The sequence below is a fragment of the Taurulus bubalis genome, assembly GCF_910589615.1.
Source record: "Taurulus bubalis genome assembly, chromosome: 15".
NCBI lineage: Eukaryota > Metazoa > Chordata > Actinopteri > Perciformes > Cottidae > Taurulus > Taurulus bubalis.
In genome coordinates this window covers 9745780-9766811 of record NC_136603.1, presented here as the reverse complement: position 1 = coordinate 9766811, position 21032 = coordinate 9745780, and the positions used below count along the sequence as shown (strand labels likewise).

At 40.1% G+C, this 21032-nt stretch overlaps 1 protein-coding gene across 1 annotated transcript in view; it reads left to right on the top strand.

Annotated features, from left to right (window-relative positions):
• Window positions 1-1865: 1865 nt before the first annotated feature.
• The window catches only part of LOC306747607 (polyprenol dehydrogenase), a gene marked incomplete at its 5' end in the record, with an annotated part of 23360 nt that continues 4193 nt past the window's right edge, over window positions 1866-21032 (top strand). The window contains 5 exons of the mRNA XM_079230673.1: window positions 1866-1971; window positions 2767-2874; window positions 10347-10415; window positions 19720-19821; window positions 20269-20476. Of these exons, the coding sequence (XP_079086799.1) occupies window positions 1866-1971; window positions 2767-2874; window positions 10347-10415; window positions 19720-19821; window positions 20269-20476 (593 nt within the window). The remainder of the gene's footprint in view (window positions 1972-2766; window positions 2875-10346; window positions 10416-19719; window positions 19822-20268; window positions 20477-21032) is intronic.

Sequence of the window (21032 nt, the reverse complement as noted above, 5' to 3'; positions counted from 1 at the left end):
CATTGTTGTGCACCTGGCACTGAATAAGGAACCTTTTTATATGAAAATCTGCATGCTAAGCTTCCAATGTATTTTTACCAATGACTGGTGAGTTCCTCTCTTTTTATATAACTATTGTAAATATTCTTTTAACCTTAAGCGAGCCACTAGGAAATGGGTTAGCTACTTGTTGGAGACCCTTGGTGTAGATTCAGTGATTGCCCTTAATATATTTCCACTCCCACTGCATGTCTTACCACTTGAATTGACTTAATGATGGTCATTAGCATTTTAACATTGTACTATGGGAAGGTGACTCAGTGCAGCAGGTGTCCTTTCATGGTATTTCCAAGAGACCAAAAAAAAAAACATGCATTCAAATTGAAAAGGATGAATGACAACTTTTCTCTTTTAATCAATCTCTGGTGGCCATTCATTAAACTACTTTCAGCTGAGATTGTGTAAAAGTGTATGCCTCCTCAAGAAAAGGTGGATACATTAATTTAATTAATTTATAGAACAACATTAACCATTACTACTGTTAACCATATATTAACAAGGTGAAGTGTCACTTCCCATAAGTGTAATTGGTTACTCTTTGTATTTGATAGCTGCTCATATTATTACACATTGTCCTTTTGTAGTAACTTAGTTCTTTTGACAAGTTTTGTTTATCATCTAGGCAGAAGTGACAAACTAGGCTGGCGAAAAGGTGGTCAATCTTCAACAAAAGAAAAAAAAAACATTAAATTATTAGAAATGTCATATTGACATGTAATGATAAGCTCAGTGAAAGATCGAATATGTATAATACACAGGGTGTATTGGTAGTGATTGGAAGTCATAGTGTGTGACATGAAGTGTCAGTACTTTATCTCTGGAAATGGAAAATGATTTTACTCTGTTACTGAAGCTGTAATAAACACTTTTTAGATACGTGCCACATGTTTATTTGAAATTATATTTACTGAATAAAAAAAAGAAAGGAAAATACTTAGATAGATATGCATGCAACAAACACATGTTATGCATCATGGAGCATACTGTAACATGTTCTGCAATTCGTCAGGTTACACTTTGTGCTGATTGAATCATAATGATCAACGGCAGGTAAAAGTCATGATTTCCACAGCTAAAGTCCTATCTGACTAATGATCACAGCAGCATGACTGGCCGCCAATAAGACTGGTGTGATGGACTCATCCCAGGAGAGAAAATACCCAACATCCACCAACAGTCAGCCAAAGTGCAGCTGAGAGCTGCACTGCTCCAGAAACATTGTTCTAAAAGCCTATCCTGGGAAATTATGGATGAAACTAGTGTGTCATGTGTCATGCCTCTGTTGCTTCTCGTGAGTGACCTCTCTGGCAGCAGTTAATGAGATAGTCAGTTTTGCTGAAGGGAGCAATATGCTAGATGGATGCACAAAGGGTCATACTGCACATCAGGCAGCTAAGTTGTCAGCGACAAGTCTCCGGCCTCTATCGTACACTGATCGCACCTCTACACGTGATGGATGTATGGCTGCAAATAATCCGTATTTTCAAGGTCAACTAGTCAGGGAGCTGTCGGAACAATGAGTCAATCTCGAATGCTCTTTATATATATATATATATATATATATATATATATATATATATATATATATATATATATATATATATATATATATATATATAAATAAAGTATTTGTGAATACCTTCAGGTTAACTCTCTCCACTGTTATGTCTTTTCTAAATTTGTATTAAAAGAATTGACAAGGAGAGAAGCGAGGTTGGACGACTTCTTATTGGAACGTGTCCCATAAACGGAACTGCTCTTTTTACCCGGAGCTGTTCCTCCTCTGCACCGCTCCGCTCCGCACTCCGTCACAGGACGAGGCAGAGATGTTTTCTGCAGTTCGGTCTCGTCTTCTACCGATTATCAAACTGTATCTGCTTGGTTTCAAGGTGCTGTTGGTTCAGCTGTTCAGCAGACCCTTCAGGTTGCCAGGTTTGTTCAACTAACGATACATTGTTATGGTGCACTTTGGCTAAATGTTAGCTAAAGCTAGCTAGACAAAAGTAAACACGGGTGTATTTTTTGTTTGTGTGTGTATTATCATTGCCGAATTATCCAGAAGAGTTTAACGTCTCTTTCTCTTCTCAAAGTATCTTCTTGGAAAGTGTTTAAGTTTGTCGCCGACTTATTGGGATTTAATTTCCACTTTTTATAACGCAGTTTGGTAAACGGATACAGAATTGATATGGCTGCAGGTGATTGAATACGCATGACACGCATGCGTGTATTTCTCAAAGAAAAAGTGCAAAGACTCATCATTGTGCTCCAGTTGTGCATTGTTCTCTTCCAGGAGTTATATCGATGCATTAATGATATTGGAATATTGTTATTTTGTGTAATATGGATGTGATTACATTAACGCTAGGTGAGCAGTCAGAAATGCATTACATGCATTGCATTGCAATATTACATTGGCATTTATTATTATTTAACAGTGCACTTTTTAACAGTATTTGTAAAAAGAAGAAGAAGCATAGCATGTTATCCATCATCATATGCATGTACTAAAAATTTGACAAAATCACCTTGATGAACCTAAAGAAAAAGGTGGAATCGGGCTCAAGAAAACCTGAGTGCGTGGGACTTGTCTATCTGAGTTCATCAGGCCATCTACAGGTCTTACTTCAAGGACTTCTCATGTCTTGAAATAGCGGAGCGTCTTGAAGCAGGTTCCTTATCAAATGACATCCTCCCTGATACCTGCGTGTCCTCTTCTGCCTCTGCCAGTGATGCCCACACAAGATGGCAAAGTTGCCATAGTGACAGGAGGAGGCAGGGGAATCGGCTATGAGGCCGTCCGCCACATGGCCAAGCTGGGGGCGCATGTTATCATAGGTAGAGTATCCAGCACCACACCACTGGCATACAAACGGTTCCGAGGGCAGGCGAGACCACATTGAACCAGGACACACACACACACACACACACACACACACACACACCTCACCTGGCTAATAAGGAAGGAGAGGTGAAAGTCGGTGCATGTCACTACTAAGATTCCTGCTGACACAGTTAGGCGTTTGATGTTTCTTCATCTCAGTCTTGTTTCAACAGGGATTAAGTAAACTTATTTTTTTCTTACATTATGAGAATCCTGAAACTGTTATTTATGCATTTAAATATTAATAAGCAACAAACATTTGGAGAGAGTGAGGGTTCCTTTAATAAACCTCTCCGTGCTACAACTCCAATGGCAAACAACTTCAGTCACCTGCTGCTTGTTCCCGACGCAGAGGTCAAACTCAGAATCACACACACACACACACACACACACACACACACACACACACACACACACACACACACACACACACACACATGTGATTTAAAGAGGTTGGGTTCCACCTGTTTTCACGCAAAAATACAATCACAAGCTATAAATAGTAATTATAATATTAATCTTTGTATTTGTAGTGCATTTCAAAATTACAAATAGCAGTTTTGCCCAGCAGGCAAGGGCACTTTGATAAATTAAGTGATTATTTTGAATTTGCATCGCATAAAAATTAAATTATCCCCGTAGAGTGCAAATTGTGTCTCGGTCAGAATCACCTGTGCATAGCAGCGGACATGACAAAGCAATCTGTCAGATCACTCGCATGCAGATGCAAAACCGATGGAAGAATTGAGCCTTGTCTCGCCACAGATAATGACGCCTCAATCACTGCTAAACCGGCTGAGATTAGTTTCGCTCTGTTGTTCAGCAGTAATACAGGGAGAAGGGGGAAAAAAAACTTTTCAGGAAGAGTAGAGGACAGCTAGAGGACAGATAGTATGACTTTCAGAAAGTAACACTAAAGGAAGATGATGAAGGGATTTTTCTTTTCTTTTTTGTTGAGACAAGTTAGGTAAGGTTATGCCAACTTAAAGAGAGCAACGAGTAATTTCTAATGAATTACCTTTTCAAAATAACTTCCTGACAGTGGTGCCGATTTTGCTATTTTTATTATCACAGTATCTGCCTGGCTGGATTCCAAATAGGTTGAGTGGTAAAACGCAGTACATCTTTGAGCTGAACAAAATGTTGTTTGGTTACTGAGCTTCTAGGCTACAGATGCATCTTCTTATAAAAAAGTGCCAGTCATATTAAAGGCATCCTCTGTGTGCCTATTTAAAAAGCCTGTCGCTGTCAGAGATCCTTAATTAGTACGAGACGGTCAACAGCGCATTCGGATGCCTCTTGAGAACCCGTTGATCCGTCTTAAGGTTTGGAATAACATCAAAACTGTTTGTTTTCATCATTAGAAAATATGTGAAGTTCCACTGTGAGATGATGTAAATACTTTTTAAGCTCTGCTGGGATTAAAAGGCCGTTATCAAACCGAATGTTAAATGATCATTTAGGATTATGAGAGTCTAGCTAAAAACAAGGTCTGGTATTGTTCCATAAATAATTTAGTAAAATGAACCGTCTGCAGATTAATGCAATGCGACCACATTTTATAAGGGTTGCATCAAAGTGAAACTCCATAATTGTACTGTGACACAGAAACACACAAAAAAAAAAGTATAAAGTTTTAAACTTACAAAAAATGTGTTGAAGAAAAGGCAAGGGCATTTATTTCATATTCACAGAGAAAGTAATCAATAACCAAACAGAAGACATGAATGACCCTTTTTAAAATGATCTGTGTAAATGAAATAGATTCAGCTGAATGCCTTCCCATTGCCACTACGCCTACATATGTTTCTTCCTTCCTTGAAGTGCCATTGAGTACCTACTTATCAAGGTGATGTACGACACCAATCACTCACTCATCTTGTATCCCCCGAGCCGCTCGCTAAAATATGTCGATCACTACACCTCTGATGTCGTCCCTGTCTTTCTCCTTAATGTTATGCAGTTCAAGGCTCCATCTGTGATTAACGGTTCAGCTCCTTCACACACTTCACCATTTGGTTGAGTCCTCTGAATCGAGCCTCTGAAGTGAATTATTTGGTGCACATTGATGCAATCTGTAAATACGCCACTTTTTGACCGAAGAATCGTATTTCTCTCAAATGAATTCACAGTCATATCTGTGCTTGCTGCTGCTCTTGATGACAGATGAATGTTGCAGGAAGAGCCTCTTGCTGTAAGAGTTTTTTATTTATTTATTCAGGGTGTGATGTCGCCATGTCATTGCCATTGAGCTCAGGCAAGGAAGCTCCCCTGGAGCAGTAACTGATATATGGTGTGTATCTGTACAATAGTTAGTTGGAATGCTCTGTTTATCATCACAGGTTATCTGTGGACGTTTGTTGAGTTGTGTTGCAAATGGTGAAAATGAATTTACATCGTAAAGAGAGTCATAAACTACTCATGGCTGAAAAACCTGCTTTTTCTGGGTCGCACGTAAGTGAACGTGGACTGGGGTTGTTTGCATGGTTGTTTCTGTTTTACTTCCACTTACAGCTTGTTTAACATTTGACACGAAAGTCATCGCAACACGTTTAGATTCAGGGGATGTGCGCGTCCCACACACAACTTTTCTCTGTCATGGTTCACAGAGACATTTGTGTGTATCTTAGCAGAAGCATAATTCCTGTTTTTATCTGCAGAATTGACTGTTGCCATGTTTTTTTTATTTTTTATTAATGGAGTTTATTGACGAACGAGCAAAGTTGCACTCCCTCACCAAACAAGTGCAGAGTTAGAGATGTCACCCCGCCCAGGGACTTTGCATACTGGGCTCCTGAAGTGTATGTTTTTGCATAGCTGTAAATATGAAAATATTATTCGAGTTAACAATCCTGTGGGGAAAAAACAACAACTGTGATCTGTCAAGCAAAACTTGGCAAACAACTGCGCATCAACTACTCAACGGATCTGTTACAGTGACAGGCCTAATCATAATCTGCCCAACGGCATCTGAAGCTGTTTACACCCGGATCAGTTGCATCTGCAGTTTTCTCTGTGGTGGAACCATAACAGTGGTAGGATGCATCTGTTTAATTGTTTGTATTATTGTGCGTTGTTCTTTTGTCTGGAGGGTTTTTCGGGGAATTATATTTTGAGGAAGTGCATTTTCATTTTCATCTAAGATTTCTCCCAGCAACACTCCACAACTGGCAGCTGAGAAAACTGTCATTAGCATCTCCTCAAATGTACACCCCCGTGGGGCTTGATGTCATCTCTGCTGCTCCCATTTAACTAACAGGATCAAGCTTTCCTCTTTATTCTCTGTTTGTAGTCTACAGTTACTGGGTCTGGTTTCAATTTAAGTCAATCATCAGGTCATCGGCATAAACCACAGACGTCTCTAAGACATGCTTCACATGTAACAGCTAAACAGATTTTACGTTCTCTTAAAATGCATTACATAATTTACAGAAATGGCAGAAAGGGTGTAGATGAAGGTGCCCATGTGAAAAACATCATCTATATTTACAATTCCTGCAATTCCTAATTCGTCAAACGAACATTCTTTTTTTGCATTTTCTGGGGCATTAAATAATGTCTTTTGCAAATGCTTTTCTTTAATTTGATTTTGATCCGCCCTCCCCACAAAGATAAGACAGCAGTGGGTTTAGGAATAAATTGTCAACACATAAAGAATAAGCAACTAATAGTTCTAAAGCAATTTCATGCAATACTTTCACTGGAAGGTGCAGCAGGGAATAAGTCGAGAAACTAAATTTACTGAGTGTTCGAGGAGGACGACCCGCTCCGTAGGAAGATATAAATTGCTTAGGAAAATAGCAATATAATAATAACAATTCTTAGTTTTGAGTGATTATTCTTACATTAAAGCATAGTTAAGAATATTATATTAAATATCTGCCAATACCCCTCCCCTACATTTTACATACTTTTAAACATTTTAAAGAAATTTAATTCATGGTCTGAAATAAAAGCTAGCACACCACTGCACAACAGTCTGAACAAAATAAATATACATATATAATAATGGCTGTGCATTTCTGTAAGCGCAAAGATGGAGTCAGTCAATTCAGATTTCATGTTGATCAACAGAAAAACTATTGGCAACTATTTTGATAATTGATTAACTGTTTTTTAGAAAGAATGCAAACAAATCCTGTTTCTCGAATGTGAAGAGTTGCTTATGTTGTCTTATTCAAGAGGAAACTGAATATTTTAAGTTCCAAAGCGTTAGTCTGGGGTTAATGAGCAATGTCATGACACTACCTTGACCTTTAGAAAACTGCAATTATCGCTATCGCTCGATTAATTGTTAAAATACTCAGCTGGCTGAACGGCGTATGTACAGTAGTCTTAACAATACTACTGTTTGACTGTGTAGAGTCAAGCCAGCAGGAGAGGAGTATGAGGAGGCAACGTTGTGTTGCGCACTGGACACCTACCACAATAAGTCATGTCACGATTACCCTGAAGTATTTTTTGCCCAAAAGTATTTTCCATAATAGCCCTCTTCCACAACAAGATCTACCTCCAAGATTTCGTACATTGAACAGCAATATGTCTCATGCTCTCGGCTTCCAGCGTGAGACTGTTTTCCATTCAGTTCACGTCTCAAGCTTCCAAAACTTGCAAGAAAACTCTGCTTTATTCATTCAGTCTGTATACCGCAAAGTCAATGTCAGAGTTTTCTTGGAGACGGTTTAAGCAGAACATAAACGAGACTTGAGCCCTTACACACACACAACGTCTGTTGTTTAATCCTATCTGCATTGAATCCGATCCTACAGGACCATGAGTGCGTCTCCCTTTCAAATATCCCCACCTCTTGAGATAATTCATGAAGTGAGAATATTTATGGTAAAGTGGATTCCTCTCTAGTAATGGAGTGGATACATATTTCAGGTGGAGTGCATGTGAGGAGAGGACGGTTCGAGCCTCCGCACTCAAATACCAGTTGGATATTAACCAGGATGCAATTGTGCTTGAAGTGTTTTTGAGTAGATTTTGAATTAAATTGTGCCTTTTTTGAGTGTTTTTAAGATAAGAGAAAACCATTTGGAAAATGTAGTCTTTGCAGCTGCAACATATGAATGGAATGAAAGTGAATAGACTTTGCATGCTCGTTGTGCATCGCAGCACCAGTAGATCCTCCAGAGACAAAGCATGAAAATATATTAATGAAGGAAATGTAGTTCAAACTGTACTCAAATAGCACATGTGCAGTTTGAGTGACTTTCTTTTGAGTAATTTAATATAATAAGCGCTATTTTTGTTTTTCACAAACATGGACAGTTTTTGTGGACTCAAGATAAGATAAGCCTTTATTGATGCACAGAAGGGGAAATGATGCATCAGCTCTTTCATGGTTAAAAAAAAGTTACTAACCTAAACAACACTTCTCAAATATCTTACGATATCAATATACAGATGTCTTGTCTCCTTCTGTCTCCTAATCAGTGCCAACGTCCTCCATTTCATTTAGTCACGAATGAAGCCGTTTATCAGCCAAAGTGCCATTAAATTAGGTTGTGTAGCATCACGGGTTGTCCCTAGTCGATAGAACACATTATGAAATGTAACCTTGATGAATTGGACTCACAAATAAAAATCATATTTGTGTTTTGGAATATTATTGCATTTTCTATAGCAGAAGAAAAAGCCTGTGGAGGCCAAGTGGGTTAGATGGAAGTTGATGGAAGTTGATGGAATCACTCACGCCACTGTGGTGAGTGTTTTCCAGTCTCTATAGACAAGAAGTGTCACACGCCAAGAGGGCAGATTCTACTCAGATGCTCGACTGCATGGATTATCTGTAGTTTATTAAGATATAAAGAAGTCCCTCCCCTTCCGGTGTCCCCCATGGGACCTTATTTTGAATCAAGTATGTATATATATAACAGCAAAAGACAAATAAATATTTATTTATTTTTCATCCAGTTTGAATTGGCCCATGAATTACACATATACTGTTTGCTAATTTAAAAGATACATTTGCAAGTCACAGTTTTCCAAAATTAGGTGCTACGGTGGTCCATCAGAAGGGGCGGGACTTCACCCCTCTATAGCTCCAACATGTAACTTAGCTGTTGCATTTGCAGGTAAAGCAAACCAGATGAACTGACGGCTGAATACGACAGCTTTAGTGAGGCCTAATAACACAGAGACATGAGGTTCATATTGAAGTGTGAGTATACTTTTCCAATTATGAGGCGTATGTTAGGACTTTCTTACTCTGCGTCATGCTCCTTTTATCCATTTGTTCAGCTTAAGCAAGATTATTTAAACTAATTAATTAGGTTACATTTTTAACCCCCAGCTCAAAATAGTTAGTGGGCAAATTAATACCTCGGGGCATATTTTTTTTAAATCAGAGGCTATTTTAATGGGGAGCTTTGACCAAAAGCATTTGTGCAGAAATAATGCCATGCAGCGTTCTCGGTGACTGTTGGTCCATCCGCAGAGATGCCTGTTGAAAAACAACTATTACTATTGGGTTCAAATACTTTATGTGTGAGGTCAGTGTGTCTCTGTCCTGTTTGTGTGACCCTTGCAACGCGTCAACCAGAGGAGCCGCATCCTTCAGTCCAGCCTTAACTGCAGTGCATCAGAGTAAATGATGCTGTGCCCTTAAAAAGGCCTGTGTGATAATCCAAGATTAGTGTGTGTGTGTGTGTGTGTGTGTGTGTGTGCGTGTGCGCGCGCGCATGTGAATGTGTGTGGGAAAATTGGAATGTGCGTGTAGGATTTTTGTGTGTATGAGTTTGGGTAAAAAGAGAGTTTGTGTGTGTGTGTGCAGCCAATTCGCACATTTTAGAAGTGGGAACTACTGTTTGACTCAATGTTTTGTCAATCAGTGATTCATCACTGAATCGACGAGCCAAATTATCCGCACTAATTTGTCGAAAGGTCAGTTTATGAAGTAAATGTGTGTTAGTCTGTTTATGCCCTTATGCCCTTGTCCCGTTCTCTTGAAAACAAAGGTCAGCAAATGAGACACGAGCACTTTAGTTTCTTTCATCTTCAAGTCCAGGCCATCTGAGTTTGTTAAATATATTACAATAGATAATATCTGTCTAATGTCACACACTGTTTTTTGTATGTATTAATATAGTACACTCATTGTAAGGTTAATGAACCTACTGTTGTGCTAGTTATTTATGCTTTGATTGATGAACTAGTTTGTCTCTCGATGCCAGTTTCATTTACAATGAGGCATATTTTTTTATTTGATATATGTCATACATATTTGATGGTATAATTAAGTGTATTTTTTACGGTTGTAGTGTTTGAAGTCAGAGTTCTTCCTCAAGGGCTAAACAGTTTTTTTCACAAGATGAAATAACACAAGACAAGAAAAAAAAATGGAAATGCAGTGTTATTTTATGAAAAGCCTCAAAGCACTTGTCAGACATAGTATTAATCTGTTTGTCTCCTTCTCTTTCAGGTGGGAGGGATGAGCAGAAGGGTCTGGTGGCCGTCAGAAGGATCTGTGAAGAGTACAAAGAATCCAAAGGTAACATTGAAAACATGTCTGAGAACACATGCACACACACACACACACACACACACACATACACACACAAATGCTTGCGCCTATGTGTATTTGTTATTGTGTGCCACTGTTTCGAAGATAAAGGGCAAAGCTGCAGCAGCGTGTCCCTCTGGCTTGTTTCTACAGTTTTTACTACACGCACACACACACACACACACACACACACACACACACACACACACACACACACACACACACACACACCCTTACACTTGCAGGTATACACTCATACAGAGACACACAGAGCTTCCATGCTGCGTGTTGTTGACGCACAATGAGGGAGAGGAGGATACGAGGCAAAAACCTATGAACAGACGAAGAGGGGAGATAAGTCAAGCAAAATATTATAGGGGAGGGGCAAAGAGCGGACGTGGAAGGAGCGAGAGGGGCGCAGGGAAACATGATAAATGGACAAATATAGGAAACTAAAAGAGGGTAAAGAAATACGAGGTGGAGGGAAAATAGAGGTGCAGAGGAGACAAACGAGATTTATTACTCCATTGACTAACGTTTACAGTGTTCTCTGTAACTCCCATGTTGAAGAATTGATTCGGCTGACCTTCACAGCACCATAAATTCCAACATAGTCTCATGACTAAGGAGACTCGTGAGTTATTAAACGGCCTTGAGTCTGTATCGCCTTGCAAGGCTCGTCGGTAGGGGTTTGCCTCCGAGGATTTTTATTATTGTTATCACCAGCCGCAATAGTAGCTTGTAGCTTGTATTATTTTCACCTTGTGAGTCATCGTGGCAAAGTGTGGTCCTGCAGACACCTCGGACTACTTTGATATCTGGATTTTGTGCCTCTTCATCTTCTTGATCCTCCTGCTTGTGACCCAGAAATCGATCTCAGCGCTCCAACTTGAAGGACATTAAGATTCCCGAAAATACAATCTCGAGGAGCAAGGAGGCTTGCCACAGGAGTTGTAAGCAAGGATACACCGGTGTATCTTTTGCGAAAGCCTTTTCGGCGCCCATTCATCCATCCATTATCCTCGCTCAGCAGGCTGAGGAGGGTATTCCAGAAGGCCCTTATTTTCAAGCTCTTCCTGAATGACCCTCAGGTGTTCAGGCCAGATGAAATGTATAACCCCTCCAGCGTGTTCTGGGTCTAACCCTGGGCTTCTTACCAGTTGAACTTGCCCGGAAAACGTCTGAAGGGAGGAGACATCTTGGTCAGATGCCAGAACCACCTCAGCTGGCAACTTACAGCCAGAGGATCCGAGCTTTCCCCGGATCTTTAAGGCTGAGCACAGCCACCCTTCGAAGGAAGCTTATTTTGGCCAATTTATTAGCTCAATATGCTAATAACTCTGATTTCCCAACATACAATTGTTAGCTACCAAGCTTAATTCCATCCGCTAAACCAGCGGTCTCCAACCTTTTTTGCGCCATGGACCGGTTTCGTCTAAGACAATATTTTCACGGACCGGCCTTCACGGTGTGGGCAATAAATGTGACGTAATCAAATACTATGACCAGCATATGCCAATTGCGGCGAATTAGTGGGAACCCTGAGCTTGTTTCTCTGCTACTAGCCGGTCCCATCTCAGGGTGACGGGAGACAACGACACCTGATGTGTGTTCTTTTACTGTACTCCTGAACGTATAACCCCAAAGACAGGATGTTGGAAATCGAAGCAGAGTTTTCAGAGATTTTTTAGCGATCTCAGGATACTCTGCCTTGATTTACATTACATTACATTTCATCTAGCTGACACTTTTATCCAAAGCGACTTACAATAAGTGCAATTCAACAAGAATCAAGAAAGTACAATTTCTTCAATAAAGTAAAACTACAAAGTGCTATCAGTGAGTGCCATTTAAGTGCTACTACGGCGCTACCTTCCTTATTCAAGGTGTAGTCGAAAGAGATGTGTTTTTAGTTTTGCGACGATTTGAATCAAGAACACCGGCAGAGTTGAAACAGACTTTTAAGTTTAATTTTTGGCCCGGTGGTTGGGGACCGCTGCGCTAAACCTCATCAAATTTTAATCATAAAGGTTCATAGGAAACACCATTTCTGAGTTTCTTATAGGCTATACAGGAGTTTCCAGTAGACTAATTTTTAAACAAGCTGTTGATTGTCTTGCTCGGTCTTCCAGTGGGGAGCAGCAGTCGGCTGGTTGGGTCACTGCTTGTGTTTCAGTGGCTGTCAGGTACAGAGACAGAGACCATGTAGTTAGTGTCATTGAAGTCGATTTCCCTGGACGGGGCCGTGGTGGAATTGATTACTTCTTTTGTAATTGGCAAGCACTGAGGCATAAGGGACAAGGGGGTGTCTATAGCCAGATGCTTGTGCACTGAATGAGAATGTGCTAGTGTGTGTGTGTGTGTGTGTTTGAATTAGACTGTAATAGATTCTCATTAGTATGTGAGGCAGGAGCTTTAAACATCTCTGTCCAAACGCCCTCTGGCATTCTTCCTAGTGTTTGAACATTTGTCTTTTATGAGAAATGGGAGACAGCTCATCATAAACATGTCGGCTGCAGAGGTGGTTTGTCCTTTTGGGTGATTTAAACTTGTCACCAATGACAAAGAATTTCATTTCACTAGAAGCTTTTTTATATATTTTGTAGGATGTGTTCATTGGAGTTAAATAATATTTTCAACTTTTCAGCGCCAGGCGCGGAGTCGCAGCTCTCTTCAATGTCACACCGGCCAGACACAATCTAATCAAGCAAGAGCCGAGCTTTACTACTTTAACACTGCCTTCCTGTTTTGATGCAGGTAGATGTGGTCGGGCAAGCTAGCTCGTTAGCTGCTGGGCGGTGACAATGCTATGTGAGAGGAAGAGGGGATTCATATCTCCCGTCACAGTGAGCCAGTGAGTGAGCGCATTGTCCATTTTCCGTTAGTCACATAGACTCTGTTGCGCACACAGCCCTGCTCCATAGGCGAACCCAGACGGCAACCTCAGGTTCTGCCGAGTGACGCCAATGAGGGAACAGCGGGGGCGACTCCTCCGGTTTCAAAATTAACTGATTGTATTGAAGTCTATGAGAAAATGACTCTACTTCTTATAGACTATATATAGTCTATGGGCGCACCACGACATTTTTTTTCCTGACCTGCTCTGCCAATACTTTTTTAATGTTTTATTAAATGTTATGCATGTAGCAATGCATCGTGGTGTGATCATTTCTAAACGGAGCCGTGCTAGCTGGTTTCTACTGTTTCAAATTGTATGCAAAACTCAGCTTTCAGCATTCCGAAATCCAACTTTAATGCATTTTTGCTCTTTTCTTCTAACTCAGTAAGAAAGCAAAAAAGCATATTTACAATCATTTTGATTTGTTTTCTTCCGTTAGGTGTTTCAATGAGGTGTTAAACCCACCCTCACCCTAAACACACTATACTCGCTGCAGCAACACTAATATGTTTTTAAATTAGAGGAGGCTTGATTTAGTCACGGTTTTGGTTCAACCAGATTGAAGAAACCAGTCACTATAAAGTAGGAATATTACAATTCTTCCCACCTGTATGTATGTATGTATGTATGTATTTTTATATGTGAAGGTGTTTTGTCCCATTTGGTATCATGTTGTAGTTTATTGCCTTGTGTAACTGTCCCTAGAAAACCCTGAGTACAATCCTGTGGAAATATGCTAATGCATTTAGACTGCAAGTGGGCTTTAGTCAATGAGGCTTAAAGCATTTTACCTTAAATTATAAACACACACACACACTAACACACAGGGTATTTTTGTATTTTTGCCAAAGGCAATGCTGTCTGTCCACTAACTTTAGTCACGGTGCACTTGAAAGTAACACTTTGTGCCTCAAACCATGGACCTAGATTAGTGTGTGTGTGTGTGTGTGTGTGTGTGTGTGTGTGTGTGTGTGTGTGTGTGTGTGTGTGTGTGTGTGTGTGTGTGTGTGTGTGTGTGTGTGTGTGTGTGTGTGTGTGTGTGTGTGTGTGTGTGTTTAACACACATCATATTTTCTCTCGCTTAGGTAAGCCAGCTGCTCCCTTCCTGTAAAAACTATTATCATTTTACCTAAGCTCTTTCGCTCCAATAAACATAATTTGAATCGCCTTTGTTTAGTTAACGCATACAAGTAATTAAACCAGCTATTTCTAAGTTGAATGCTTATAAAAGACTGACCTTGTTAGTGTGTGTTTTGTACATCAACATTCATGTTTTTGTGCACATTACCACCATGCCGTGCTACATTCGTAAAAAGCTGTTGCAAAATGTTCTGTGTATTATTTCTGAGTGATTGTGTGTGTATGCAAGATATGTATGTGCGTGTTTATTTGTATTAGGGCTGTATTATTTGTGTGTACGACAGCCTTACAATATATGCAGAGAGAGATTTACAGCTGTCTCGACTTTATCATTCCTTTAACACTACAATCTGGAGTTGACTGGGCCACTAGCCAGCCGCCTCTCCCACACATCAGCTGAATGAAAATGTCTTTGGCGGAGCGAACACTGGCACCAGGCCCAGACTTAACATTCTTAGATATCACTGTGTTGTTTATCAGGCAGTTCAAAGTGAAATTATTTATACATACTTCTCACCCCATAAGAGGTGGATTTAGGGGGTGGACAGTCCATTCATCCATTTGTATGTTTTTATCTCTTTTTAGACCGCAGAGAGGCAGCAAGGTGTGATGAAGGAAATTACAACTGGCTTCAGATTGCAGTGAATTTATGACTTGACAATCATCTTTTACAGTGTTGTATTTACAGCAACAATGAATACAACTGATCGAGCAAACGAGTCTCGTATGACCGCATTAAGACCTTGTGTTTCCAGGCCAAACTGTTGTTTGATCTCTGACGGCACGTCAAGCACGAGTGAGTGATCTCACCTTGCTGAAGAGAAAATGTAATTAGTTGACCAGCAATGTATTTTAATATTAAATAAATTTAGTTCTAATTTGGCTTCATCAAGTTTATTTTATTAACGATCAAGTCACAAGACGTGTGTTAAAGTCATTGTATTGCTTTTTTAAAGAATTCATTAGAAACTGTGATGCTGCTGTTGAAACATTTAGTTCAAATAGATTTAACTGTTCAGTAATTTTCCATTGTTTTTTTTTTAGGCTAAAACACTAAAGCACACACTGTAAACATGTATTCCTTGTTTCTTATTATATACTATTATTATCTTCATATAACTAATAAGTACGTTTATTTTCATTTGTATCATTGTTGTACAGACAATTTTTACTTCTCAGTTGGAGCAAGCTTTTATTTTTTCAGAGACTCTTGTGGACTGCTGTGGCTCTGATTGTGCACTGATGTGGCAGGAACCATATCTAATCCTGTTTAATGTTGACGCAATTGGATAACACTCTTGTGTTAACCAGCAACCGGTTGGGATGGAAAGACGAAGCTGTTTGTGTGGCAGAGGAAAGGGAAAGGCGAAGAGGGAGCTGCTGGACCACAAGCTATGTAGCAGATTGAAAAAAATCGCTACTCTTCCATGAAACCATCCTTTGACTTTCGCCCCCTTCAAGAATTCACAAGTCATAAATGTGACATGGTGCATTCAAGTGTCTTTGTTTGGAAGTAATGCCAAAAAGAACACTGTGGCATAAATCTGTTGTTTTTGTGGGCAACACTAAAGTCGTTTAGTTTATTCACTGCAGTCACAGAAAGAAAAGCACAGGTGTTACTAAAAACATTAACGATGGCTCTGTTCAATTCAAGTATCCCGAAAAGCCATGACAGTGAACCAGCATGAGCCATGGACCATGAAACTGAAGCAGCTAAATGGAATTCAGCCATCATGGATTTTTTTATTTATCTGTGCTTTTCCTACTGCGACATGACAAACCATATGTCTGTAATAACATGATTAGAGGGGACAGTGTGTGGGATTTGTTGGCATCTAGCTGTGTGGATTTCAACCAACTTAATACCCTTCCACTTACTCCTCCCGTTCCTGGACTGCAGTTACGTGATCCGCAAACCGATGGTAGCGCTGCTCGCCTCGCTCGGAGGCCGTCCTTACCATCATAACACTACTTTAGGAGCAGTGGAAGTCAGACGGCGGCTGGCGATACCGCGGTTTGGCACTCTACGGCTCACGTACAGTTTCACAAGCATGTCGGAGAAATACGGGTGCCTTTACGTAATCATGTGAACGGGTCTTGCTCGAGCCATGTTTGGTTTGTCCATTCTAGGCCACTGTAGAAGCATGGCGGTGCAACACGGTTGACAGGCTTCTAAGCTAAGGAAAAGAGAACAATTCTTAGTTTGACTGAGGTGATTACACTCTAATGAAAACAAAGTTCTAAATATATTATTTTCCATTTCTGCTAATAGATCCCCAAAGTGCTACCCACTGGCCCTTTACTGAACTGATGGAATTAATGAACTGTTCAGAAGTGGGCTTTAATGCATTTTATCAAATCTGAATTTAGTTTTCAAAATACTCATCAAACCTTAATCCTTTTAGGACCTTCCTGTGGCAGCTGGTGTCAGTGTTGTTGAGAACGAAAAGCACAAAGATGTTTTATAATCATGGCACTATAGATTTTGAAGACCCGAGCCAAGTGTTGTTTTTTTACTGCCCTTCAGCTGTCATCCTCTCCCTCACCTGATGTTCAGGGTGATGTGCCACACATTTCACTTAATTCTAACAATTAGACTGATATCAATACTTTGTTTGAATTGTACAAACTTGTAACCAGTCACCGACTATATGACCATCTGTGCACACCCGCATTCTTTGTATTTTTTATGTATTTATTGTCTTTAAAATCATCAATTGGCATGCCATAGAAATGTTTGCAATGTTTTATTGAATCTTTTTAACACTTTTAGTAAAACACTCACACACACTTTGCTCTTGCATAGACTCAACATTCATTGAATAATAATTAACTTGCTGTTTAATTTGCAGTTCATAGTTTAATTTAGGTTAACATGCAGCTGAAATGATAATAATGATAAATTAGAAATGGAGGCTGTGAATGGATCCGGTGGGTCTTAAACCGCACGTGTGTGTCTCCAAAGGGAGAAATAATTCCCCTGTAATAAAAACACAGTCTGTGTGTTTGAGCTAAGGAAGCTGAGCTTTATAGAGGATCCCGGGGTGGGTCGATGGCATATCACCCCCGGTGGGCTTTCTAGACATCACTGGGCTGTCTAAAGGGCCGGCCCCAAGGGAGCCCAGAGGAGAGAAGAAGAGAGGAGAGGAGACGCGCGCACACACACACACACACACACAACACACTCGCGCACACACACACACACACACTTGCTTGCTGGTATATATACAAGCCAAATACAAACACACACAGAGATATAGTTGTGGTTAAGGTCATCCAAATGCACACACTTGTTTTCTTTGCTTCTGTCTATTCTTTTTTCTTTACCCCCCACGCCCCCTCTCTCTCTCAAACAAACAAACAAACACACACACTCAGCATGAGGTGAGTGGCATGGCTTGGAGATAAGGCTGCTATCCGACCTTCATCTGGAATGGCTGCTCTCTCATCTGTCACGGTGGCTTTTTTCTCTATCGACTCCATCAGCTCTCCTTCCTCGGTCCACTTCCTGTCTTTGTCCATTCATATTTGACCCTCTCCAGGTTCAGGAGTTCTATGGAGGAAAAAGATGTAATTTTCCTGATGTTTGAAAGGGCTTTGCCCTGTATCATGGCATGGCATTTTTTAGTACTTTGGCGACAGCTGTTTACCCAAAGGGGATTTATCAAACACTAATAAAGTCACTCAGATTTACATATTTGGGTGGGGTTCATCCCTAATTTCTCATGCACTTTGAGGGTGACATTATGACACGAAGCAGTCCAAACATGAATGATCCTGAGGTTTTGGGCAACTGGAGGCATACTTGTCAGTATGGCTGTAGATATCCTCACTTTAAATTATCATCCTTGATCCCAGACTGCTCTCACCGATACTGTGAAATAGAATATTACCCCTGCTACCTCTCCATCGAGAGTTGGAGTGGAAAACAATTTTGCCGTTAAATATTATAATAACTCTATGGTTTCCCCGACCAGCCTGATGGAAACATGGAATTAAATACCTCAACCTGTTGCAGTTGCAAAGATTGCACACATTAGCAAGCCTGAAATATGGCACAAGAAAACATCCTTCAGTAAGTATTTTGTATGCTCTTGATGTGTTTGTTTATTTACTCTGCATTTTTTTTTTACGAGGGATTAATGAGACAATTGCCAATTTCACATACAAAAAAAACTCTTAAAAATATTTTTTCTAGCAGAGAAGTGCCAGGAAATGTCAAGCCTGTCTTGACGAAAGGAGATTTAATTTTACTTTTTAAGATTAGGAGTTACGACTTTTATCTCTGTCAACAGTGTGAGGAAGACAGAAAGTGACATGTAAGGGTTGAAGAATAACTCCAAATACGAAGCTTCAGAACTCGCCAGACAATATAAAGAAAAGGGAAAAAGAGTAAATGCTAAAGTAGAAGTTTTAGAATTTAATTAGCAAAACTCAATCTAGCAAAAAAGAAAAAGCAGGGTGCTGGAGTGGAAAAACTGTGACAGCTCAACTCAGTGTTACGTGACAGCTCAATACGACACCCACTCTCCAAGGGTTGGAGCAGTGACACGAGGGACAGACACCAGACAATTTACACTAATCCCATATCATTTATTGTCTCGTTAGGTCTCATTTCATTGCTGTCGTATTCTTCTGGAGGTATTACAATAATAGTGCTGCTTGAACATTTACACTCTTCTTCATACTGTGCTAAGTAAATGTCCCCACAAAAAGTTAGTGTCTGTCAAGGTTTTTTGCTCTTGCAGTGTTCAGCATCCTCAAAGTAATTTCTCTGTGAGTACAAACACACACACACACACACTCACACACACACACACACACACACACACACACACACTTACCTTTTCACTTAAGCACACAGAGTCACTTTCACGCTCTGATGATAACAGCTCCTGGGCATTGCTGTCCTACCTCTGTCTTATCAAACATTAGACCTGATATAATGGTGTGTTAAGCTTTGATGGGGCTCAGGAAAAAGTATTAGGTTTAAAATAATGTGCTGGAGCAACAGAAGCGTAGCGCTGCCAGCATCGTATTTTAAAAAGCCACCAAGCCTACTGTAAGAGATGATTAATACACTCTTTGATGTCTTACAGCCAAAACGGCGAGCAGAAATAATCCATTTACAATGGCTCTGATGTGTGTGTCTCTCTCTCTCTGTGTGTGTGTGTGTGTGTGTGTGTGTGTGTGTGTGTGTGTGTGTGTGTGTGTGTGTGTGTGTGTGTGTGTGTGTGTGTTACTTCATTCCAGTGGAGTTCATCAAACTGGACTTGGCCTCTTTGCGGTCTGTCCGTCAATTTGTCGAGAGCTTCAAGGAGCGAGGCCTACCGCTAAACATTCTAGTCAACAATGGTGAGTGATTAAGATGTCAGTAGTCCACCTAGTATTCAGTGATAAAAATAGAAATTATTAAGGAGATTAATTTAGATGCCGTCACCGGAATTTAGAAGGATTTAAAGCATTAAACCCACACACTCTTACATCCAGCATGTGTCAAGTACTCCTTCATCGACGCGACCCATCATCCTTCAAATGTATTTGATTTAACAGATTATAAAACTGATGCTATTTAACAGTCTTAATTATATAAAAATGGATATTGTGGAATACTTTTTCCCACACAAGACATAGAAATTCAGAAATGTTCAATGTTCAGACATAATGTGTGAAATATATTCAACATCAAACACTGACATTTATTTTTGTGTGCTTTAAATGCTTGTGTGTGTGTGTGTGTGTGTGTGTGTGTGTGTGTGTGTGTGTGTGTGTGTGTGTGTGTGTGTGTGTGTGTGTGTCAAGCGGGTGTCATGCTGGTTCCTGAGGGCCGTACTGAAGATGGATTTGAGCAGCACTTTGGCGTGAACTACCTAGGCCATTTCCTGTTGACCTGGCTGCTCCTGGACACACTGAAGGATTCTGGGAAATGTGGTTACTTTTCACGCGTTGTCAACGTCTCCTCCTCAGCCCACCGCGTTGGCAATATCGGACTAAGTGATTTAAATAGCTGGTAGGCAGGCTCACACACACACACACACACGACTATTTTAATTCAAGATTATTTCAGTTATTAATGCTGTTCTCCGCTGTGATAGCTTGCAAGGCTTTACTGATGCCCTCAAGGGTGCTTGGAAGATGACTGGAATAAAAGAAACTGTCTGTATGCTCCCACTTGTTTCCTTTGCGATGCCTCCGAGTTTCCCACCAGTACGGCAACAAGGTATAACTGTGACCAGAATTTACCTTCACAGTAATATACAACCATAAGTTGAGAGTTTTAGTGGTGAGGTCCCCAATGTAATTTACCTAATGTCAATGCAATATTATGACTATATTATCCCCAAGTGTACAGTATATTACAGATGTACAGTGTGATGAGCTTTACACATATTCAATATAATACAATAGGGAGTCTGTGTATCAACAATTTAAACAATAATCAACAGATATGTAAATCCATCCAATGACAGCAAAATTATATTAAAATGACTTTGCATGTTGAAAGTCTGAGCTGTAAATCTGCAGACACACGCAAACACAACCAAAAAACAACAGTAGTGTAGCGC